At 37.2% G+C, this 24,625-nt stretch overlaps 3 protein-coding genes across 6 annotated transcripts; 1 reads left to right on the top strand and 2 right to left on the bottom strand.

Annotated features, from left to right (window-relative positions):
* Positions 1-8: 8 nt before the first annotated feature.
* LOC136239775 (protein O-mannosyl-transferase TMTC4-like) lies at positions 9-21,836 on the top strand. Of its 2 annotated transcripts, XM_066030523.1 has the most exons (10): positions 9-182; positions 244-526; positions 16,496-16,761; positions 16,822-17,410; positions 17,625-17,810; positions 18,483-18,582; positions 19,134-19,348; positions 19,401-19,544; positions 20,014-20,100; positions 20,147-21,836. In XM_066030523.1, the coding sequence occupies exons 1-10, from the start codon at positions 58-60 to the stop codon at positions 20,360-20,362; spliced, it is 2,211 nt and encodes a 736-aa protein (XP_065886595.1). In that variant the 5' UTR covers positions 9-57; the 3' UTR covers positions 20,363-21,836. The 2 variants fall into 2 exon arrangements, with proteins under 2 accessions (XP_065886595.1, XP_065886596.1); XM_066030524.1 differs by lacking the exons at positions 9-182; positions 244-526 and adding an exon at positions 4,277-4,327.
* Positions 20,386-21,865, bottom strand: LOC136239782 (transcription factor SOX-14-like). The gene has a single exon (XM_066030532.1). The coding sequence runs from the start codon at positions 21,782-21,784 to the stop codon at positions 20,606-20,608; it is 1,179 nt and encodes a 392-aa protein (XP_065886604.1). The 5' UTR covers positions 21,785-21,865; the 3' UTR covers positions 20,386-20,605.
* Positions 21,866-21,916: 51 nt separating this feature from the next.
* Positions 21,917-24,625, bottom strand: LOC136239784 (arginine and glutamate-rich protein 1-A-like). 3 transcript variants are annotated; one of them, XR_010693597.1, is made up of 5 exons: positions 24,026-24,625; positions 23,740-23,965; positions 23,353-23,502; positions 23,156-23,239; positions 22,067-22,123 (listed from the first exon to the last, which is right to left on the bottom strand). XR_010693597.1 is itself a non-coding variant. In XM_066030534.1 (4 exons), exons 1-4 carry the CDS (start codon positions 24,394-24,396, stop codon positions 21,965-21,967), a joined length of 840 nt encoding a protein of 279 aa, XP_065886606.1. In that variant the 5' UTR covers positions 24,397-24,614; the 3' UTR covers positions 21,917-21,964. The 3 variants fall into 3 exon arrangements, 1 of the variants encoding a protein (XP_065886606.1); XR_010693598.1 differs by having other exon boundaries at positions 22,107-22,123; positions 23,367-23,502; XM_066030534.1 differs by lacking the exon at positions 23,353-23,502 and having other exon boundaries at positions 21,917-22,123; positions 24,026-24,614.

The following is a 24,625-nucleotide window of genomic DNA, read 5'->3' as shown; positions in this document are numbered from 1 at the left end:
AACTGTTTGAGGCAGGGTAGGTGTGTACAAACCACGCAACACTATCGATCAGTATAAATGAAACCACTACATCAAGCTTTAGTTGTAGTTTCGGTCGTGTCCGCATTGGTTTATGCGAATACTTTGTTTGGGGGCCTGGTATTTGACGATCAGGAAGCGATAGTTAACAATCGTGATGTAAGGTACGTCCGTGTATCGTTTAGCTAAGATCAGCTCTAATGCAGCAAACTTTACACACTATAGAGAAAATACTCCACTCGCTTCTGTATTTTCTAATGATTTCTGGGGGTCACCTTTGTCCCATCCAGAATCTCACAAGTCTTATCGACCCTTGACGATCCTCACGTTCCGTCTGAACAGGAATCTCCACGAGCTGAGTCCCTGGGGATATCACCTATTCAATGTACTAGCCCACACTGCAGTCTGCGTGCTGTTCACCTACTTTAGCACCTTGTTGCTGGGCTCAGATGCTACTGGATTACTAGCTGGACTGCTCTTCAGCCTGCACCCCATTCACACCGAAGCAGTAAGTGATCTAGCTACATAGCTATTTTATATATAAATAGCTACTGCACTTCTTAGTAGTAGTATTAAGTGTACAGGGAAAGAAGACTGTAAAGCATGATCTTTAACAAGATCTTTAACAAACATTAATCAGTAGTAATTTCAACACACACACTGCATGTGTAGTTATAATTACAACAATTAAGGAATCAACCAACAATAGTAATCATACAAAAAGGTAGACCAGCTACAGTCAAATATGTGGCATGTTTATCTTATGGAGAATACAAGTTGGTGTATTTTGCAGACTGCGAGACCATAGCAGTATTTAGTCTAGGTAGCTGGGTCGTGGGGACAAATATTTCAGTGCCTTATGCTTATAACCCTTAAAGTATGTCAGCAATAAAGCCCTATAATGTTTGCTTCCTGTTGCTCCAGCTGCTGACTTGATTACTCTCTATACACTGATTCTTTGATTTAAGCCTCATTCAGGTAGCTGTATACTTTATAGAATGTGGTACATGTACATGGGAATATAGTCAACTGCATGTGCTTTGAAGAAACAGATTTTGGAATGTATCCAGTGTCACTATATGTACATACATTTTTTATTACATTGGAGTTGTGGTGCCCAATCCTTCTATTTTTTGCATGCTGGAATGGTATTTCCATGCCCTGTGCAATTACTTAGCATTGCCATCATGACAACAATTCCTTAATGCTTAAGCTTTACCAGACTACTGTTGTACTCATAACTGCTAGTATGCATATCTAATATGAGTTGAAGATCTTGCAGCAAGGTAATCCCAGTATTGTAGTTTTTAACAGTCACAAACTTGGACAGTTGATAAATTAGTAAACATCAGTGGTTTGTGCGGCATTGCATGCAGATTATGGAGCAGCTACAATTTTTCTCTATGTGTCATAATTTTATTGGTTAGGCGCTGCAATCAATGTATTAATCATCACAAACTCCTCAGTACATGTACACTTGAAGTGTGCAGCAAAACGACTAATTTTGTTGTTGAGAGTGTATCTGAACTGAGTTCTTGGAAGGTCAGTGCTTCCTACACACCAATAATAATAATATTCAAAATACTAATTCCAGCAGGCAGGCAGATATTTTTACGAGCTAAATTAGATAGCCAATGGTGCAAAAAGTATTAATGCGGTCAGGAAAATGATGATTTGGGTGGGGATGAGAGACTAATTATTGATCAGTAATTATCATCTCTAAAAGGTTAAGTTTGTTTGTAATAAAAAAAAAATCAAGAATCATTGATAAGGTAGTAGCAGGTATTCATAGATATTTGTTGTTATATAGTGTACCTATACGTGTGTGTGTGTGTGTGTGTGTGTGTGTGTGTGTGTGTGTGTGTGTGTGTGTGTGCGCGCGCGCGCACGCAATTTTCTTTTCAGTTGTGCATGCTGCATACACCAATATGCATATCAGCATATTAACTGTTGCTGGTAAACACAATTACCATAATTATATACATTACTTATTCACTAAATGCTGCTTGTGTTTAATTTTGTAAAGAGTAGCTATGTCTGCATGGTTTGGACCATGAATTTTACAGGTAAATCAGTCATTCAAAATTACAATGGAACCGTACACTTGAAAATAAGAACACCTGTGTAATCTGGTTATTCCCAAAGTATACCTTAGCATACGTAAACTGACCTGGAAAATCAGGACACCTTGATAATCAAGACACATTTGGTCAGTACCAAGGTAGTACATAATAATAGAGTAGGGAGGAGAGTGTCTAACTTCAGTAGATTCATCAAATGGCAGACCTTGTTTGATCAACTATAGCCACCAAAGGTGACAAATGGCTTGCTCTATGAAGAGGTTGTAATACTTCTACTGCTTCAATTAGAAAATATCAACAGTCTTCTGTTCACTTAAAGGTATTGATTTATTACTAGACATTTTATGGCTTGAAGTAGGAGGGTTTGAGCACCAGTGGTGCATGTGTTTGTATGGATTATATTGAGAGTTTGACACTCTCCTCCCTCTTCTATTTTGATGTACTCTTAGTATAATACACTGTAGTTATGCAGTAGTTCATTGTATTGGAGCGTATACTTTCTCCTGCAGTTTCAGTTTACTGAAGCCACAGTACTTCCAGTCCATTTTTGTCTTTTTGATGTATCAGATGTGGAAGACGATAACTAATCTGTTTTAACGATAACTAATTTGTTTTAAGCTGTGTTTAAAACCTAGATATATATATATATATATTTCATCTCGATAATCTCAATAAGAAGTAATGTCATATAAGCACAGTTTTGCATGTTTGTTGACTTAAAGTAATGTGCTAGTCCTTCCCCAACTGCTTTCCGGTAATCTGACTGTTGTTGATGCACAGTAGATTACTAGGAGATATACTATAATCTTGATAGTAAAATCATTATATATATATATATATATATATCATATAACGTTTTATTTAAATTAGCTCAAGTTGAATTTCTTACAATAAAAAAAGTTAAGTAGCTGCTGTTTTTTTGGTTTGCATTAAATCCGAATCACAATAGCTATCCTCAACAACAGTATACATATGATAGGCCCACTGTATGATCATACTTGAAATATTTATTGCTCAAACCTCCGGCTCCTATAAATTCTGTGAACATGTGTGGATGTGAAGTCTATACGCTTTGATCAGACCACTATAAAGTGCACAGCACCTGTTTCAGTAACTTCAGTTAAAAGCACCATATTGTTAATGTCATTAATTAATTGCAAATCTTTTTGTGCCATAACAGTACTGTTTGAATGTTGACAGTGACAAAGTGAATTGTAACAATAATAATAATCATTATAGTAGCTAATCCCCTTGACTTTTGTGGTTGGAGTATACACACTTTGGCTTGCTATAGGTGTTGACAGGCAATTAAATAGTAGTTATGTCATGCACCACATTTGCATCATGTACCAGTGGGCTTGCATCATACAGTGGTGAACACCATGACAACTACATTCATCAGCTAGTGGGTGCATACTTAATTGTTTGTGCCCTTTCACTAGTAACATAAATATAGTCATCGCAATTTGTTCATCATAGTACACTGTGTTTTATAACGTCAAAATTTACCACAAACTTTATCAATAATATTTCATACAAATAAAAGAGAGAAACAATACGGCAATCCACATATTATCTTGTGTCATAAGCTTTCTGAATTTTGCTTGCATAGTATGTTACTGAATTTTGGCTATACAAAGCTATTGAATTTATAATTTTATGATTTATTCTTAGCACAAAGTAAATCTATGAAAAGTCAGGCATGTGCATTGCAACCTGGATCTTACATACATTGGTAGTTAACTTTTTATCAGAGTGCTTTCTTGATGACGACAGTGCATTTTTTTTCTATTTGTTTAGTTGATTCTTAATGAATAGAGTTTTAACACTCTCACTGCCACAACATATGGCGATTTTGATATATAAAAACCCATAGCATCACATTCTAAGAGCTCTGTAACTTCAGTCAAGCATTTTAATAGCCCCCTGTGCTTATCTTATAGTGGGTATACCTTTAAGTGAACGGGAATGGGGATAACCAGTCTCTCGCACACTATCGTGTGGTTAAATAATATACTCACCTACTTTTGGAATGTTAATAACAAGCATTGTGGACGATTCTTCGAGGTGATAATAATGGCACTACTAATAAAGAGAAACAGTAAAGAGAGGGATCATATAGGTTGGAGTGGTGTGTTGCTACTTTTGTATGCCTCGAGACAGTGACCTCGGGCCTGCATACATGCGTACAAATGCCGGAAAACCAGAATCACTACAACTGTAAACAGGTTAGCAATGTTTATTGTATTATTATAAACAGTGCTAGCCTGCAAAGTTGTGAATTTCACATTTAAGACTCCTCCCTTTCTATATTATGACCTCTTGGTCTTAGCAAGAGTCGAGGGAGGGAGAGTATCCAACACTGTATTACCTGGTCAAAACACACTGTATTCAAAGATTGCCCAATGACTATCAGCGCCAAAACTTATTAAATCTCTACTGAAGGGTGTTAATTCTATTAAAGCAAAACACTAAGAACGCTTCCCTTTGATAATCAACACATATCAACTCACTTCAGTAGGTGAAGCCAGGTGACGAATTTGGGTGGAATTATACTGAAATATTCAGGATATGATGCAATCTTTGAACCAGTGTGGGTAATGCAGCGTTGGATACTTTCCCTCCCTCTCTTTCATCAACTCTTGCTAAGACCAATTTTTGCACTTTAAAGTTATATAATACAACTCGATAATCTAATTCCTTGTCTTATTGCGAGTAATTTGATGATATTGTTTTATAGGATTATATGGTATGGTGTATGTGTAAGTTATAGCAGTTTTGAAGTAGTAGATTGGAACCTCTACAAATTTGGTAGTGAGGGGTATAATTAACTAGCTAAATATTGTATCCTTTGCTCTAAATCCCTGAAGATTTTTCTAGTGGACTTCCTAAGAATGCTATTACAGCTAGAATAAATGTTCATCTATATATCATCGCACTATATGTGTATAAGTGAGATAATGCGCCTACACGTGTTGTGTCAACTTTAAGAATCATGAATCTATTATTGATGCATTCTAACACTGTGAAATGATTAGAAACATACACAAAGTTTGTTTTTTATCTTCATATAGTTATCTTAACATTATAATTTTTATTACCTTTGCAATTTATATGGCTTACCCTGCATGGTACACACAGTAGATACATATAGCACTCAAGCCTCCTATCACCATCATTTTAGTAATCTCCAGAAACAGTGGCTTTATAAGCTAGTCTTGTGTAGTGTGAGAAATGATAATAACATCAGTAGTCATTGGTGTAGTTATGTACACAACGATGGTGCCTCCTGGTACACAATTTGGATTGGTTTTTCAAAATCCAATCACATTGCAGTTGATTGCTACAATTACATTCTTTTAGTTGATGCTTTATGATAATGATTCTAGCCTGCTGTCACGTGTCACCTGTCGCTGCTTGGTTCTTCATTTTTGTGCTACAGTTGGTCTAGTCTTGTACATTCATATGTGTATGTAAAAAGATGTCACCTCAGTTGACCGACTTAGTTGATTCATGAGTCATATGATCAAGTCACCTGACCATGAACTAATTAACCTTTTATTATTATAATTTACAGGAAAGGCCGAATCCTGTGAGGTTCCTGATCATTTGACGCCTGTAAGGTTCCTGACGCCTGTAAGGTTCCTGATCATTTGACCAGTGCACTAAAACTTGTAAAAAGAAAACTATGTGTTATAATAAAAATATTATTATGAAAACTATCAAATCGTCTCTTTAGAAAACATCTAAAGTGGGTGTTGTGACTAGTTCAGTAAGGAGCTTATTCCAGGTATTGATAATTCATTGACTGAAACAATGAGCTCTCACATCCCACAAAATATGCTGCTTAAACAAAGTTGAAGAATTTAGTCATTTATGTCTAGATTGTAATTGTTGTGAAAGATGTTGTAAACTGTAATCATATCACGCAGACACCTGTATTTCAGTGATGATAAACTTAGAGCTTCTAATCTATGCTGGTAGGTTAGATGTTTTATAGATGGAACCAGCTTTGTGGCCTTTCTTCTACTTTGTCCTGATCTAAAGAGGAAAATGGCCATTTTTGTACTCAATTTGGGGCTGAATAACAGTTTTGTAGAAACATATGCATATCAAGTTTTCCTTGGAGATATTGACTTCTTTGTAAATCCCAGTTGGTATTACTAATAACAAGAGATGCTTGAAAATGAAATTTCATCAGGCTGCATGTATGAAGATCCTCCTTCTCATTACTAACTTGCACAATATCTTCTCCATTCATCTGATAAACTTGAACTTGCTCACTGAGATGCAGAGATTTGCACTGTGTGATATTAAGAAACAACTACCATTTCTCTGACCATAAAAACAGCTTGTTAATATCTTGTTGTATCCAGGCTATACCTTCTAAGCTATCAGTTTGATGCATCTTGCAGAAAATCTTTGTGTCATCTGCAATCAACAGTGCTGGGTTCAGCAATTCAGTTCAGTCATAAATCATTTATATATAGAGAGAATAGGACTGGTCCTAATACTGATCCTTGGGCTATACCACTAAGAGCTTCAGACCAGGTAGAGATTGAGTCATTAACTACCACTGTTTTATTTGTAAGAAATTGCATTGAGCCTCGGCTTTTCTTGTGGTAATAATTGTACAATTTTAAAAATATATTGCTGGTCACTGCAAAAATAATATTTTGAACTCTTGGTATAGAATTCTGAGAGGGTATGTTAGCTTCTCAACAGAGAATGTTGGGAGCTCAGGTCATACATTACATAACTGCTTACACAACTAATTCACATTATGAGGGAGAAAGCATTAGCCATTTGCTGTATTTCTGTTGTGCTTGAAGATCTCATCACAAGCCAGTTTTACAGCTAGGTAAGCCAGAGCAATGGGAGTGAAGTTCTTGGCTGCAGAAAACAATGACAGTAGCAGTCATCACCTATGCTTCTCTGTGATAAATTTTGATCAATTACATTTTCTAGTTAACCAGCTCACCAACATGACACAATATCGTGGCGTCCAACCATTTTACTATCTCATCCACATGTCTGTAGTCAAGGTGATGTAATTGGAAGGGTCATAAGAATGGATTTGCAAAGTTGAACCCCAAGACAAAATGTAAATATCACAAAAAGCACTATTTACACTATCCTGGTTGCTGGACTCTGTAATCTGAGGGCTCATGCACAACCACAAGATTCTATTGTCTACACAATTTATAGATTGTTATAATCCCCAGTAATTTTCATCTCGTTGAGAAGACATGCAGCTCAGCTGATACTCCCTGAAAAAACAAATCACATATCAACTAGTTAAATGTGTGCTTAATTCATTCAGTGATGTGGATGGGACAAAATTTGGTGGTAGTGCATTCCATTTGGGATCATACTACTTAGAAGACAGCCAATAACCATGGCAATACAGTCACGTAGATCCATACATGTAACACATACTTATTAGTGTACAGATTAGTACATCCAGGGGTATATCCAGGACGTTTACCAAGGTGGTTTCTAGCGAGTTATAGTTGCAGGAATCTGAAGCACAATTCCCAGCTGCTGACGGATTTTGAACATTAAAATGCTTCAAATTTACTGGATAGTATATATATATTTATTTATAATGGCTTTCAATGTATGCTTCTATGTCCTAAATGTCAATTATCATTATGGCTGATCAGGTATTGTAGCTAGTGATCCAATAACATATTCAAATTCTCCAAGGATAAGCTACTTTTGAAGTGTGTACAGTACCGTACTGCTAGATGGGCATGTGGTAGTCACTGGAACCCAACTGTCAGGAGATGGATAAATCATCAGCCACGATGATCTCTTCAGTACATTGCCAGGCCTTGCAGCTTGATGTCACTATCCCTCATTATGCTTGCTGTATGATATAGTCAATAAATCATAGGTGTTTGTCATTACCAAATTCCATTCACTTCAATCATCTACCCACTAGAAGCCGTCAACTCTCCATTTTTCGCTAACGACTGTAGATTTTCAACTTTGGAATTTTGTTCCTTATCTCTGCCCATGTATCTTCATTTCGTCTAACTCTGTATCGTCATTTTTGTGTTTAACCGCTGTCATTGCTCACTATCTTTTTGTTATGTAGTCATTGTTAGATGTAGGCATAGTGTGTGTTTTGTAATTGGGGAAGCACCCTTGTGCAGGCCTCAAGCCTTTTGGTCAAACCCTGTCCATGACAAATCAGATAATAATAATGATGATTGTTTTTCTGATTGAAATTCTCTAAATTGTGATAGCTATGATATAGTGGTGACAGGTGAGACCACAGTGGTGACAGGTGTGTCAGTGTTGATGCAGTGGCTTTAATAACCATTTTAAAATTGTACTCTGTTATGCTTTGCTTTGACTGACTGTCTTTTATAAAACAATGTATCAATAGATATAGTTATCAAATCTGTAAATTATTTTTATCGTGCCATTTATCATCTGTTTTCTACATAGCTATTGGGTGCAGTATATTTTATAATTGTACTATTGTGTTTTGTTTTATACTTTGTGTAATATCCTTTGTCGTTGTACTGTATCTGTCTTTTGCAATGTATAAAGCACTTGTGTACACTATATTTGCCTTTTGGTGTCACCCTGACAAATAAAATAAATGCTTTGTTAGATCTCAATCTTTATTAAGGTTTTCAATGTATGTCCTTGACATTCTTCTTCCCTAATAATCCACTTTTGAGATAAGTTTTGGCTGTAGCTAGCTATACTGCCCTGTCTTGTCCCCATTTATATTGCTTCCAAACTAAGATACGTAGTTTGGATACACCTTGTACAGCAGGGCAGATACCAGTGATATATATTTATATGCTATGACTTTTACAGTGCATGGTATGGGTTCTAGCTAAACTATCTCAGTTTGGTAGCCTAGCAGTTGTTGGTAGGTGTCTGGTGATTAATTATGCCAATTTGTCTAACATAATAAAGTCAATTGTTGCCCAGAGAAACTTTAGCCCACTCTCTTTAGCCTTTCTTGGTATTAGGTATGCATTTTCTCCTGGCAACACTGGTCATGTGGTATTACATAATTTATTGATAAGGTGCCAGCTTTCTTTTTCTTTTTATTATGTACATAATTGTGGCTACAACCACAATGCATTAACATGTTGTTTATGCCACACTAATATGCGGATGTTGTTTTGACTAGATGTTAAAAATTTATATATAATTTTTAAATGTCAGGAGCCTTCAATTATTCCATTAATATATATTTTGTGCATAATTTATAGTTGTGTTTTCAGTGTCAACTTTCCTTCTGTCAGTAACTGTTACTAAACGTAATAGTGCCTATACGACCTACACTCAGACCTACATGGTCTGAAAATGTGATTGCTTTATTAAGAAAGTGACCTGTTAACATCACACCAGTGAACAAAGCAAGGATCAAACTGGTCCATGCTTACAGTGAACTCCTGTTACCAACATGCTTACTATTAGATGCGACATCATTCTATGGAGTGGACTGTATATCATTCTTATTATTATACAAGGCCATAGCAAGGAAAGTGTTTCTGTGGAGGTTATAGTTTGTATGAGTACTTCGTTCTCCCCATACTATGATGCATACTAAGCTCATGAACTGACCTATACAATTGTTATTGAAGAGTTACCACTGATAATTTTCAGGCTACTGTCAGCAGACACTAACTCGACCCTACATGGGGTCTCTGTAAATGCTGACTTTTTGCCCACTCACTGTCATCAGTGGCAAATCTAGATTTTTACTGAATAGGGGGGTTAATTGTAGCAGCTACTCATTTGTAGTATTTGATAGTAAAATTATAACACTCCCCAACAGCAATGTTTCACTGTTAATTGTTAACATTTAGGCCTTTGGAAATGCAATTTAAAGTAGCTGTAAGAGATTTAATAATATCAAATTATTGGGGCAAGCCTGAGCAAGCCTCACACAAGTTTGTAGTCGCTGTACGTTGTACGAGTGTTGCGTGTCCAAGAATTTACATTACGCACGCAGAAATCCCTACACTGGGTGGTCAATGTGTACATTGTACGAGCATTGTGTGCCCAAGAATTTATGTTACAGACACAGAAAGCCCAACACTGCATGATAGTAACAAACAAGATAAAAGGATAGGACAGGATTACAAAAACAAAAGAATGAAAAATACAAAACAAAAAAAAACATTATATGTAACAATTACTGCTTAAAAGTGGGTGGTCAATGTGTGCATTTGTATGAGCATCGTGTGCTCGAGAATTTACCTTACAAACACGGAAGGTTACATTGGGAGAGAACGCATGGTCACTGCATAGATATATATATATATATATATATATATATATATAGTTTATACCTCCGAACATGTCACTGAATGACTGAAACTTAAACTATGCATGCTTCAAACAAGGATCATGAAGGTATATGATTGGCGCACATTATGAGCTGTGAGTGTGACAGATCATGAGGTAACAATAAACTGATGACGAGAGACAAGCAAGGCTGATTGCTTTTTAGTTGTGTTTGTTCCTGCTTTTTATTTTTGTTCAGTAATGCAAATTCCAGTGTGTCACCTATTTACAGTCTTACTGATTGGTGATAATTAAGTAGTGGGGAAGGATTTTACTCCATTCAGCTAACTACATGTTGAAGTTCTAAATAGGTCACTACCATCACTTTTTTCAATAAGTCAGCTGATGTTGATCATGATCTTGTACGTGCAGAGAGCTCAAGTACGTTGGATCCGCTTGACTGATTATGCTGTTTCTTAATGAGTTGTATTTTGTAATAACTGGACTATCGGAACTGTTGGTACACCATTAGGGGGGGCTGTGGTTACTGGAAGGACAACTTAAATTGGTACTGGCCTGGATTACTCAACATTGAATTGATTAGTGCCATCTTGCTTTACAGTAAAGTTGTCATAATGACCATTATTGCAGATTGGCTAAGCACAGACATCAACAGCTGATAGTAGTGTACATATATCAAGCTATGGTGACTATATACAAAATAAATGTGCATGAACAGCTGGAAGCTACCGGTCACCAATGAACATTACAAATGCAGAGTTTAGAATATTTTCAGAATGCGTAGTCACTATAGCACTAAAGAAACAGAAATATATTGTTCTTGCTAATTAAAAAGTGATAGGTGTTGAACATAATGAGGTCTTTGTAATATGTTACGAAGTATACAGTGCTAATACTGTACTTGTGGCAACAGTGTGTGACTTGGACACCCCCCACATCTTTATAGTATTACAGGCTGTTCCTTAATCACTTCAGTAAGTTACGCTTTCGTTTTGAAAGTAATTAAGGGTTGATTAGATGTGCTAATTCATTACTCTGCCAATTGTATCCTGCATGCATTTATACTGCTTTTATCACGATCAGCTGAGGAGAAGTATACAAAATTTTAATTAAATATCACGGCTCAGGCTTGCCCCAACATACTTAGTTACATTGCATATGAATGTGGAGTAGCAGTTTCCAGCAGCAAAGAATGTTTTGCTACTACAACTAGCTATAGCTACAGTCATACAATTCTTTGAGTGATAAATTGAAATGAATTATAGTCTATAGACTTACTTGCAAAGTATTTCAGAAAAAAACAACACCTATGACTTAAATTCCTACCATATGTTTGCCTACATATTATATGAAGTCCTTTTTAGCTCCATTTGTAGAAAATAAACAGAGTAGGCAGTTCTTACTGTGTATAAAACAGTGCATGTAAAATACAACTTGGGGTTCAATGGGACAACAAATACACACAGACTAAAACACGTTTAGTTTATACACATAGTGTGTGCACAAAGAGCATGCACCATGCAACATTATTAGAGCCTTGCATCTTGCATAAAGTTTCATAGTAGTTGCATGTGTGACCTATAACTGTTCAGTCACTGTAGAATACATAAGGTCACCACATAAAGCAGTTATTTAGCATGTTGATTGCTTCATTACAAAGTAGCCTAGAGTCACACAGTTAAGTGTTTTACAACACTTTTATGGGTGGATGTCCTAACTACCATTTTCATGGGGCTCCCTTGGGGGTGTTTTGGTGTCACAGGTGCAAGCAGGGTCACTTCTCTGATGCCACAGTCCTCAAAGGTAGTCCAACAATTGTAATAGATATAACATAACACAGTTAATTTCAGTTTATACCTTGCTAATAATAATTCTCATTTTTGTATTATAATGTAATGCAAGCACTACTTTTGATTGTGGTTTTCAACCACTTTTGACAAAAAAATTGATGTAGAGAAGCACCCCAAAGGTGTCGGTATAATGAAACACCTTCACAAGGGTGTAACTAAACACCTCCATTGCTAACTTGGATTACTAAGTCCAATGGCTTACTTATATAGAGCAAACAGACCTATAGGGACGTTGAAAATAAATTGAAAGCAAATTTGTGAAAAGGTTTGTTTTTTTTTCAAGCACAAATTTGGCCCATTTAAAGCTTCATGACTTTATTATCTTTGAATATAGCTACAATTGTCTGAAATTTTCCATGAGTGATAAACTATTTGGTTGTATTATGATACAGAGCAACTTAATCAGTATAAGGAGTCAACTGTTATGACACTTTGTTTGCTGGTATATTAAATGTGTGAAAAATTTGGTTACAAACTAAATTATTTACACATTCCCATCATGAAGTCTTAAGGCAAAGCTGCATGAGGCCAGTGCATAATCTTGAGTATACTGAAATCCATTGATTATTCCTGTCTTTCCAAAAATACTGGCTTTTTAAACACACAACTTATCAATTCAAATAAAACATACCATATTTCATGAGGTGTACATGCATTTTTATGATTACTGATATTTTGTAAAAATACTCTGATATACCCACAAGCTAGCTGCTGAAGACTATGCATGGATTTGTTCTCAATGAGTATGGGATAAAGCCTACAATATCAATATTTTGTAAAAATCAGATTAACAGGCTGCAGTGAACTTGTAAAAGTATATAGCAAAACTGTGAAATTTCTCCCATGAAAATAATTAAGCATTTGTATAATAAGTTAATAACTCTGCCATTACTAACCGTAGCACTACCTCACTAAAGGAAAGTTTACATAATTCTTTTTATATACAGGAAGGAACCAAGGGTTTACTAGCTATTTGTATAGTCACATATGTATTGCAGTTTACAACTCTTCAATGACAAACACAGACGTGTCCACACACTAGCTGTAACTCGATATTCCTGACAAGCAAAGTGCATTAAATCATACTTCACAGCCTTCACGGAATCATTTCTTGACACCAAATGCCAGTGGCCAATCCAAGGATGCATGGTTCCATAGTTCCATGGAACCCCTCTTTTGGAAGAACCTGGATATTATACTTGATGAGCTGTTGACAAGTGCAAGTGTTTCTTGACTACTCAGCTTGTTTTTTCTTTGCTGTTGCTGTGAAAATTCAATTCATTGATTGATTGATACGGTGCAACACTTAGGAATTGACTGATGTACTACATAGTTCAAATGACTAACAGTGACACATGTTTATACTAAAATTGTTATTCTATAACTTTATAGCAGACCAGCTGGTATAATATATTGGCCATTCTGAAAATCTTGTATTGTAATGGCAACACTTTCAAGTCAGAATGTATATATACTGTTGCCTTGAATTTTCCTCCATTACTTTGGTGTATCACACTGTAGACTTGCATATGCATCATGTACGCCTGAGCTTCACCTAGATGGCTTGACCTGCATGTGCTAAGAACTGTGCCTACTATAAATACAGGGGAATATATTAAAGGATCTTGCTTTGTTGCCTCAGGCACACAATTTTGAGCATGCAGTATACTATTGAGAATTCAAAGTATACTGCACACAATTTTGAGCAGTATACTTTGAGAACTGAAGTGCTCTGGCAACTTTAGTTTGTGTACTGAGTTGTAAGTGTATTTAATGTGTGTTGGAATGTAGGATGGAGAATTGCAGGCTTTGGATAAAGATGACCAGTGTGTGGTAGTATGAGTGGGTACACGTAAATGGCTTTGTTTCAGTGCATGAGAGATGGTTGTGGTGCAACATGTACTGCTACTACAATAGTTGCTATGTGAGCTAAAACAATAGCATTGAATGTGTGAGAAAGACTGCTATATCTTTCTGTGCATACAAAATCTTACTTGTCTATAGGAAGTTGGCAACAAGGAAGTTAATGTTGATCAATGGAACATTTAAAGTGCTCAAAGCTTGGATACAAGTCTTTGAACAGACCAAATCCAAATCAAATCTATAGATAAAAATCTAGTTTAATTAATCATCAGTGCTCTCTATAACAGCAAGCCTCTATAAATGGCATGCTGTAACAGCTGGCTATTATATTGATTTTGCCATATTTTTATTGCAAGGACAGTAGTCAATCTGAAACAAGAGTTTTATTTTGCAGTGCTACCTCTATACCAACTTTGTGCATGTATTACATCACCTGTACTGATTGGTTTGGAAAGTAGCACTAATGGCACTAATGCCTGGGGTAATGGACATGTATAGTGCTGGCACTAGCCCCTTATAATCAATTATTGCACTATGGACGTACAGGACGCTTAAAGCATGTATGAATTTATGTTAAGAGTGTTTTAACATCGTATAATATGTAGCTCTGATGAATTTTTGCCTTGTATGTTGCAATTATTCTCTTCTTGTCAGTGGCAATTCTAGACCTGACCTACAGGGGGGGGGAAGTAGGGAACAGCATGATTATTGTTGTATGGCTTGCACCCCCAGAAGCTGCAGGATTTTTGTAATTTGAAGGCTTGAAAATAGTCTAAAATGTATGCTAAAAACACGAAAATGCTAAAAATAACAATGCCAATCTATACTGCAACTTTTCCCCCAAAATGTTTAAAGTTATTTTTCAGCAGGGGGGCCATGCCCCCCTTAGAATTGCCTATGCTCCTTGTTATATGTTGCCTTGATACACACTAATGTATAATACTTCATGTGCAAATATCACTGATTCATATACACACTTTCTCATGGCCCATCCAATTATGTGCTGTATAAAATGACTAACAATAACACATTCAAAACATTTTGCTATAATTGGCAAATGTTTATGCTAAACTTAGACTATACTATAAAGTCGCTATAGAAGGTCAGTTGGTAGAAGATTAAATCATTTAACTAGTATATAATTGGCACACTCTGAAAATCTTGTACAGATGGAAGTCAGCAATTTGTCAGAATGTGTTGACTTGAAATTTCCCCTCCATTGCTTCAGCTCCACCTAGATGATTTGACCTGTGCTAAGAACTGGGCCTACTATAAAGATGGCTTAACGATTTTCCTGATCTCAGATGCACAAGATAGTATAGTTCTGAACAGGATCAACTGAAGTGCTCTGGTAACTTCAGTTTTACAAGTGCATAAAATGTATGCAGTGTGTGTCTGTGACCACCATCACAAGTTGCACACACCTGTTTATAACAGTTGGAATGTGGCAAAGAGAATTGCAGGCTTTGCACAAAGATGTATAGATGCATGACCAGTTTCACAGTGGTTGTGTGGTCTTATGCACACAGTTGTGTGTAGGGGTGAGTGGGTACATGTGGTTTTTTAGGCTTTATCCTGAGCGTGACAGGTGGCTGAGGTGCAACATGTGTGTGACATGTGCTGCTACTACAATAGCTATGCAAGGCTAAAATAATAGTAACTGAATGTATTTTTTTCCATGCATAATAAAAAGCCTTTCAATGGTTCACTCTATAGCTCATTTCTAGATAAAAATCTAAGTGCTTAATCATCAGTGCTCTCTAAAAACAAGGCATACTGCAACAGCTATTGCATATTATTGTAAGGACAGTAATTGATCTGAAACAAGTGAGTTGTATTTTGCAGTGCTACTTCTATACTGGCTTCTTCCAACCTTGTTTGTATTGCATCACCTCTATACTGAATGGCTTGGCAAGTAGCACTAATGTCTGTTAATATTAAGGTAATGGACATGTAATGCACTAGCCCCTTATAATGAGTTATTGCCACTGTCAGTGGACTTTCAGGATGCGCTGGAATTATGCCAAGTGTGTTTGACATCACCTCCTGTGAATTGTTGCCATGTATCATATAGATTTTCTTCTTGTTATGTGTTAATAGCCATGTTCTATCTCACACTATTTTTATCAAACTAACACCACAGAACATCCAACTAAAAAAATCATTCATACTATTTTACATATACAATTGAAGGCTTTCCAATCTTCAATTCTGTTATTCACTACCTGTAATTGTAAGTTTACACTGTTTTCTGCATCATTAATCACTTGAATATCACCTGATTATCGACAGTGTTACTAACGATTTGATCTATTTGCACTAATATAAATACAAAGGTTTGATTATTGCTGTACAAGGTATCATATATTCACCAAATTACACTTTGTGTGTTTCTAGGTTGCCAATGTGGTTGGTAGAGCAGAAATGTTGTGTGCAATATGGTACCTGCTAGCTTTGATGGTTTTTATGCACTTGACAACACTCAAGGATGCTGGATTTCTCTTCTGGTTCTACTCATTTGTAGTAATACTGTTCAGTGTTGTTGCTATGCTGTGCAAGGAGCAAGGAATAACTGTACTAGGAGTATGTGCTGCTTATGATATATGTACCAAACTGAATTTCAAGACCATACAACAAATGCTAACAACATGGAAAACAAAACGGTATGTGTTTAACGCTTTAGGAGTTTGATGGTATGCTCTTTTTATTGTTTTGTTTTACAGACCACTCAGCTTATTGTTGACGAGGCTATTGGTACTGGCAGTATCGACAGTGGTGATTCTTTACCTTCGAGTTGTTGTGATAGGTCAAGGATCGCCTCAGTTTGTTGAATCTGATAATCCAGCATCTTTCTCAAATTCAACTCAAACTAGACTTTTTACCTACTCATATGTGAACGCCTACAACATTTGGCTCTTACTGTATCCATACCCTCTATGCTATGACTGGTCAATGGGAAGCATCCCACTGGTAGAAGACATTTCAGATATACGGAATGCAATTACCCTCACTGCAGCATTGACAACAGTCATATTGCTGATATATGCTGCTACAGGATATGGAGTTGGAACACAAGACAACGATCCTTCGTCACACATAATGAAACCTACAATGCATTATAGCAGGAAAGCACATCTACTGTTTTCACTTGCCATGCTCTTGCTACCGTTTGTACCAGCAAGTAACCTTTTATTTCCAGTTGGATTTGTAATTGCAGAAAGAATACTATATTTACCAAGTATGGGATATTGTCTTCTGATAGCATTAGGATTTAATGCGTTTAAAACATTGCAAAGGTCAACCATTAAAATAGTAAGTGGTTATTAATTGCAAATCCATTGTTTTTGCATCTAATAACTAAAACCATGAAATTACTTTGGAATGTAATAATCTAGGACAGAAATCTGCAGCGTTAAAATACACATGATGTAACATATGTTAACATGATAATCTAGTGATCATGTTCATTACAATTTTCATTGACAGTTATATAATACCAGTAACCAGATGATTTGTTTCATTGTAGTGGAGATTCAACCTCACTTTACCAGCTGCCACTGCTGTGTACTTTGTACTGATAATGTTCTCTATCAAGACAGTTGTCCGTAACACAGACTGGTGGGATACTGAGTATTTGGCTCAAGCTGGAATGAAAACAAATCCTTTAAATGCCAAGATGTTTATGACAATGGGAAATGTCTTAGCCCAAAAGGTTTGCATTATAAATAAGTGGTCAGTTATGATGTATAGTATGAGAAACAAGTACTATAGTGTTTTAATTGTATTACGTGTGCCAAAATATTATGTGTATTAATGAAGAACCAGATTCATATTATGTTCATGTCATACAAAAGGGTATGATCATGGATTTCATTGTTCTGAAAACACGTTCAAACGTGGCTCAAACCATACCATACCATAAACCCACGGCACTGTTTTTCTTTGTTTCAAAGGAATTGTTGTGGTCTATTGAATTATTCATGTGGCTGTAGTTAATTTGTGTAGGAGAGCATCTTTCTCACAACCATGGCACTTGTAAACAATGGTGATGGGCAGGAAACTTGGTCTGACCTTCAGCAGCCAAACATCTGTCTCCCACATAGTGTTGCATCATAAGATTGCGAACATGCTCCACTGCCCGAGTCATATTTCAGTGTTGGTATTCATAAAGACCCAGAATCATGTATTCATTAAAATCTACTTCAAAGGTGAACTCTTATTTTATGGTGTTAACTCGAACAGCATATTTCATCAAAGATCAGGCTCCAAAGGGAAATCATATATAGATGTATTTAACAACTTTGTGTGTATATTATAAAGGTTAACACTCTTTAGTGATGTACTACAAAGCATGTGTTTCATCAGGCAATGTATGTCTTCATAGGGACAACGAAGATGTGAAGTTTACTATAGAGAAGCTCTGCATCTTCGGCCACACTATATAGCAGCGTGGAATAACTTGGGTCTTGTGTTGCTGAACATGAGTGAGTACATGAGTAGCATGCAGACTTGTGCATACATTGCATGGCCATGCAGCAAGGTGTGAGCAGTGTTGTTTGTTTGTACACAGAAAACAACTGCAGTGCAGGGGTGGCACAATAGTGGCACTACACAGATTCACCACAAATCCAATTTATTGTGTTGCACTCAACTTTGCAGCATTCACATAACACAAATCAACTGAAGTCCAAAGAACAAAACTTAACAATGTACCCAGCAAAAAAAATTATGCTGTTGACAACCTTTAATGTATTAGTTAGTAAACTGACCTGAGAAAGGGCCAACCAGTTATTTGTAAAAAAAAAAAAAAAGAATCTTACTAATCCCATTTCACTGCTAATGCTGCTAACCACACACAGACAATACCCTTGTATCTTAACAAGCTACAAATAATGATATAGATATTCAACACCTTTAACCTTTACTGGTATGCACAGGAGGTGCTTTCACATAAAGGTAGCATAGTCCTCATGATAATGATGTAACACAATGGTTGCTATGGTAAATGGTATGCCCACAACTGTCCGTCCCATAGACAGATCTTCAGAGGCTGAAGAATGCTACAAAAAAGCTCTAACGCTGAAGCCGGACCATGTAGACACAAACATGAACATGGGTCACATGCTCAGATTGCAGGGAAGATGGGAAGAGGCCAGAGAGAAATACCAGGTGCTCCTCAAACGAAGGCCCTCCTTTGCCATTATAAGACATCATCTTGGTTATGTCAATGAGCAGCTGATGCTATACAAGGTATTATATATTTTGCATCTGTTTATTCAAGTCAGTTGCTAAACTGTTTCAGGAAGCAGAAGGTGAATACAAAAAAGTGTTGGTGTCAGCCCCTCGTCATGCAGACACTCACATTGCTCTAGCAAGACTGCTGTCCTCAACAGATGGCATCAAGAAGTCAGATTTGTCGATGAATAGTCAAAAGCGTCTCAAAAAGGTGACCTACAATTTGTAATCCACACACATGCAGGCCTTCTTGTATGTTGTAGATGATTTAAGCAATTGTGTGGTCTGCCATTTTTCTGACTTGATACATTAGTATACACAGATCCAGTATCATGTTGAATAACTGTACATTCTAGGAAAGTCTGCTCTGTTACTGTCGTCATCTTGTTTCAAGTTGTCACCATTGTGTAAAATGACCAAGATACACCCTGTGGCCTTTGTTGTGTTTAGTTAGTGCCAGACTTCAAACAGACACTGTGCAAACAAAAATAATTGTTTCCAAGCTACTTGTATAAGCATTGGGGAATTCATAGCATGCACATCCAGGTGTAGACTGGTGACACAATGGCTGGTGTGGTGACTAGGCCATGCTATTGTTAGTTTAACCTTTCATCCATTGTATACCATGTAGTGCGGGCGTAAGTTGTATGTATGTCAACAATTCATACTTATCATGATAGGCCCAAGAACACTATGAAGTTGGATTACAATACAGACCTAATGACAGCCAAGCCAGAACAAATCTGATAAAGCTACTAATTCATCTAGTAAGTAGCCAGTGCATTGTAATGTTATTCATGTTCTTTTGTACAGAGAAAGCTGGATGAAGCTGGGAAACAGTTGGCTTATCAAGCTACAATGAGTCCGTCAGATTCCGCACATGGAATGTACCAGCTTGGACAGGTCTTCAAGCAAGCTGGCAATACCAGGAAAGCTATTGCCTGGTACAAGGAAGCGCTTCGATTGAACCCGTCGTTAACGAGTGTTGCTAGCCAAATAAAGGAACTAGAACAATTAGAAAACAACTAAACTATGTCACTGTTTGTATACTCTCAGTTTCTAACATGCAATCTTTTTTTTGACAACATTAATTCATGAAATACAAACCTCCTGTGATGTGTTTAGTTAACTATTGTACAGCACAGCTTGCATGGTTTCTAGTACAAAGTACATTTGTTGTTCTGCAATAAAAACAAGTGACATCATGTTATCATCTTTCAGTTAAAAAAAAAAAATTTTACACAAAGGAAATTGGTTTTAATTGTCTCCAAGTCATTGTGTAATTACACTTGTGGTGGTGGGAGGTGAACTTAGTACAACAAACTTTGGCATGAAGTTTGCTGGAATTGGTATAATGTTCTGTTGCTGTTGCCGTTGCAACTGACACATCAGACATTGACATGCTGGATTCTGCATTATTGCAGTTGCTGCAGGTGCTTGTGATGTCGCAGGTAACTTGTGAGCTAAGTGCAGTTCTGGCATACTCCGGACTGAACGCAGTGATGACCCAGTCAAGTTTGGTGTTACCAAGGGGATATGGGGAGTGCTCATTAAACTAATACTAGACACTGGAGTTGCTCCATGATAGTAGCTCTGAGGTACTGATGGAGTTGATATACTCTTGACAGCTGAATGTTCCACAGCTCTTATCACTGATGTTGAAATAGCGGTAGGTGAACTGGTACTTCCTAACGGTGTGGAGGGTGTACGTTGTGCTCCATTGTCAGTTGCAGTGCTGTTGTGACGTGATCTTGCACTTGCTTCTTCATCGCTAGAGAGAGGCTCCTGGTCCGCTCCGCTTACTGGAGTACTGGACCTACTGTTCACTTCTATCACAACGTTATCTGGAGATTCCGTCCCTGTACGAGACGGCGATCCTTCTACTTCGCTGTTATCACTCGCAGCAGGAAAGTTTACAATCGTGGGCATAATGGACTGCCCATTTCCAACAATTGTAGGACATATCGTAGAGTACATCGTGGTCGGCATATGACCCGGCATCGACAGCATATACGGCAGAGTGGTCACCTTGTTCCCAATGGTCGGAGGGGCTTGTGCTAAGCTGAATATCGGCTGCTGTGCAAGAGTTAGCTGAGGAGGTACCGAAGTTGCTTCTGGCAATCCTGTAGCAGAAAGGTTAGGTAGCGAGTAGTGCACGTAAGAGCCTGAATCTCTTCGGAATATTGCTTTAGGCTTCCTTCTAGGTCTGTACCTGTAGCCTGGGTGCTCCGCCATATGATCGTTGCGAATTTTCTTTGCTTCTTCAATGTAAGGCCGTTTCTCTTCTTCTGATAAAGACTTCCACTCGACGCCAAGCCTCTTGCTGATTTCTGAGTTGTGCAAACGAGGGTGTTCTTGCGCCAATTTACGCCTCTTCTCTCTTGACCATACCATAAAGGCGTTCATCGGCCGCTTAATATGATCAGGCGAACGCGACATTCCCAGTACCATGAACTCAAAAATCTGATAAAAACACTCGCACAAGGTTCTACATTAAAATAAACGATTACTATAGCTATTTTGTTATAAATACACACACCAACCGCTTTTATGCGCGCCGGTTTAGAAGCCGCATAACCACAGTTCAAGTTATTTTTTATTGGGTGTAAATTTTGGTACTTAGCTAATAAATCATTTAATAGAGAAAGACAACTTAGGTCTAGCCTTTCCAGTTTTGTTTAAGATAACTTGTTGCTGCTCTTTCTGTTGTGCCCTCTTTGCTCTCTCCAAAGCCGCCTTTTCTTCTACCATCTTCCGCCGCTGTTCTAGCATTTGAAATCTGTCCTCTTCCTAGAAATACACATCAAAATTTTTGGAGAGGTTATATTTAGTAAGCTATCCTACATTTTATACAGCCATACAATATCTACCTACGCATTCATTGTATAAAATTTTATATATAACTCCCAAGGTAAATAAGGTACTGCATCAGACCAAACAAGCCTAAACATAGCACATGCCCAGACTAAATTTAGTTAAATGTTAATGCTTACATTTTGTGTTCAAATAAATAAAGCAGTTTGCCATAAAGAGTATATTTTGTCTTTATCTTTATGACAACCGCACAAGATAACATGCACACACACACACAGAGCGGACAGTATGTCAACAGCAAAACATGTTGTTTACGACAACGCTAACCAAAAAAACAAGTCGCAATAAGATCAAAGCCTTTGCAACAATTAAGTTGATACTGCACACGAAATTTGTAGCGCATTGAGTATCTAATAACAAGCAAAAGATCGAAATCAATCTAGTAGTATGAATATACAATCGATCACTAATGGACAGTTAAAATATAATGCGTCCCTTGAGTAAATGCATAAACAAACATGAACGATGCACAAACAAGTCAAATCAATTAATTATAGTAAGTAAACAAGTATGCACACAATACACACATGCACTCACTCACTCTACACTCATACTACACACACACACACACACACACACACACACACACACACACACACACACACACACACACACACACACACACACACACACACACACACACACACACACAAACTACAGGCAGCATATTATTCTTTTAAGAACTAGGGTTTAACATAACACCTACAACACTGACATGATACCACAACAAAGGCAGAACATACACCAGCATTGGTAGTTTAAGAACTTCAGACAATTCTAGGTAAAATTTCTATTATAAAGGACCCACAAACAGCCATCTCGAATATTAAATTAAACCATTCTCATTAATATTAAAATTTTATGGTACTGTCACTACACTATTTTGTAATATATGGCAATGCTTAGAACCAGCATTACAATATATTAGCTATATGTAGTTTTGCTTACCAATTTTTTCTGTGCCTCTTGTATTTTACGGTTATTTTCCTCTAGAATTTTCTGTACTCGTTCCTTCTCGCTTTTAGCCTCTTCCTATGATAGAAACATGCCAGCAACACAGTAAAACAGATAATGCACATCAGTAACAAGGTATCATACATCAAAAACAATCCCTCTTACAATGCTCCAGCCTACATCAAACCTACCAGTTTCAACTCACATACGTACGGCTAGCTTCTTCACGCGTCACTCCTGTAAGAAATTTGTGTCTTCAAGAATGAATTTCGTGCACGCTGCAGGCTAAAATGCAACCTCCAAAACAATTTCTGCAAAGCCGACTTGCAATTTACAGCACGCTGAGGTGGGTTCATACAAAAAACACAAAATTAGAGCCTTAAACAAGAGCAGCTAGAATATATTATTTAAGTTCAATTGTGAGTAACCAAACAGGCAGCATTAATTAGGAGAACTAGGTCTACTTTAGTGCCGCTGCAAAAGTTGACTTTATAGCACAAACAGAGTGAATGCACTATAGCAAAAAAAAAGAACTGGAATTAGCTGCCTGTAACAGGACGAATGAGCTTCGCCAATACCTGCTTGCGGTCTTCTTCCTCTTCCTGTTGTTTGCGTTTTCTTTCCATCTCTTCTACTAACTGTCGTTCCATCACTAGTTTTGCTTCCTCTACTCGTCTTAAAACCTCTTCTTCAATTTCAGCTTTTCTCTTTTGTATTTCAGCTGCTACTCTCTCTGCTACAAGTTCATCAATCCTTCTCTGAGTTTCCTCTTCAATAAACCTTGCCTCAAGCTCTTCTTGTTTTCTATTTTATAAAATCACGTGATAACATAAAATGGCGGGTTTCAACAAGAACATTACATACTTTCGCCGCAACTTTTCTTCTTCTAATCTTCTGTCTTCATCGTCTCTTCTGCGTTTATCCCTTTCGTCATCTTCTTTCAAGTCTTTGTCCCACTCATTCTTTTTTGGTGCATACGAGCGGCCAAACCTGTCTTTAACCGGAGAAGGAGGACTTCTTGACCGGCTTCTGTATTGTTTAGGGAGTTTCATTAATTTTGGAGTTCTGCTCCTTGATCTCTTTCTGCTTTTTCGCTCGCTTTTTCGTGATGGTGATCTTGTGGATGTAGGCGAGCGAGGAGACCTGGACCGTCTTTTCTTAGATTTCTTAGGAGACCTTGATCGCTTTTTTCTCGGTGGCGATCTGCTTCTTGAGTGAGTTCTTGACCGAGGCATGTTCTACTGAAGTGTGCGACTGTAATTAGAATAAAAAATTGTAAAGAGATAGCGCTTATCGTAAGATTTGGTTCTTCAATTAGAAAGTAGCACGAATAAAGTAGTCTTTTCCTTTTTAAAAACCCAATCCAGTAATGTAATTGTCATTGCTCTTAAAAAAAGCTAACACTGCAGGCTTTCCGGGTGACGGTCGAGGCCTGTACTGAAAACTTTAAATGGTCCTCGAAAT

This window comes from Dysidea avara, chromosome 12 (assembly GCF_963678975.1).
Source record: "Dysidea avara chromosome 12, odDysAvar1.4, whole genome shotgun sequence".
Classification (NCBI taxonomy): domain Eukaryota; kingdom Metazoa; phylum Porifera; class Demospongiae; order Dictyoceratida; family Dysideidae; genus Dysidea; species Dysidea avara.
The sequence above is the reverse complement of the archived record's forward strand: the minus strand, read 5'-3'. Positions and strand labels throughout refer to the sequence as shown.

Coding starts and splice junctions, on each gene's coding strand:
- LOC136239784 (XM_066030534.1), bottom strand. CDS start 24,396: ATGCCTCGGTCAAGAACTCACTCAAGAAGCAGATCGCCACCGAGAAAA. Junction 23,966..24,025: donor GAAGAAAAGTTGCGGCGAAA/GTATGTAATGTT, acceptor TTTATAAAATAG/AAAACAAGAAGAGCTTGAGG. Junction 22,124..23,155: donor AAGAGGCACAGAAAAAATTG/GTAAGCAAAACT, acceptor GTGTATTTCTAG/GAAGAGGACAGATTTCAAAT.
- LOC136239775 (XM_066030523.1), top strand. CDS start 58: ATGAAACCACTACATCAAGCTTTAGTTGTAGTTTCGGTCGTGTCCGCA. Junction 17,411..17,624: donor AAAGGTCAACCATTAAAATA/GTAAGTGGTTAT, acceptor GTTTCATTGTAG/TGGAGATTCAACCTCACTTT. Junction 19,349..19,400: donor AGCAGCTGATGCTATACAAG/GTATTATATATT, acceptor AAACTGTTTCAG/GAAGCAGAAGGTGAATACAA.
- LOC136239782 (XM_066030532.1), bottom strand. CDS start 21,784: ATGGTACTGGGAATGTCGCGTTCGCCTGATCATATTAAGCGGCCGATG.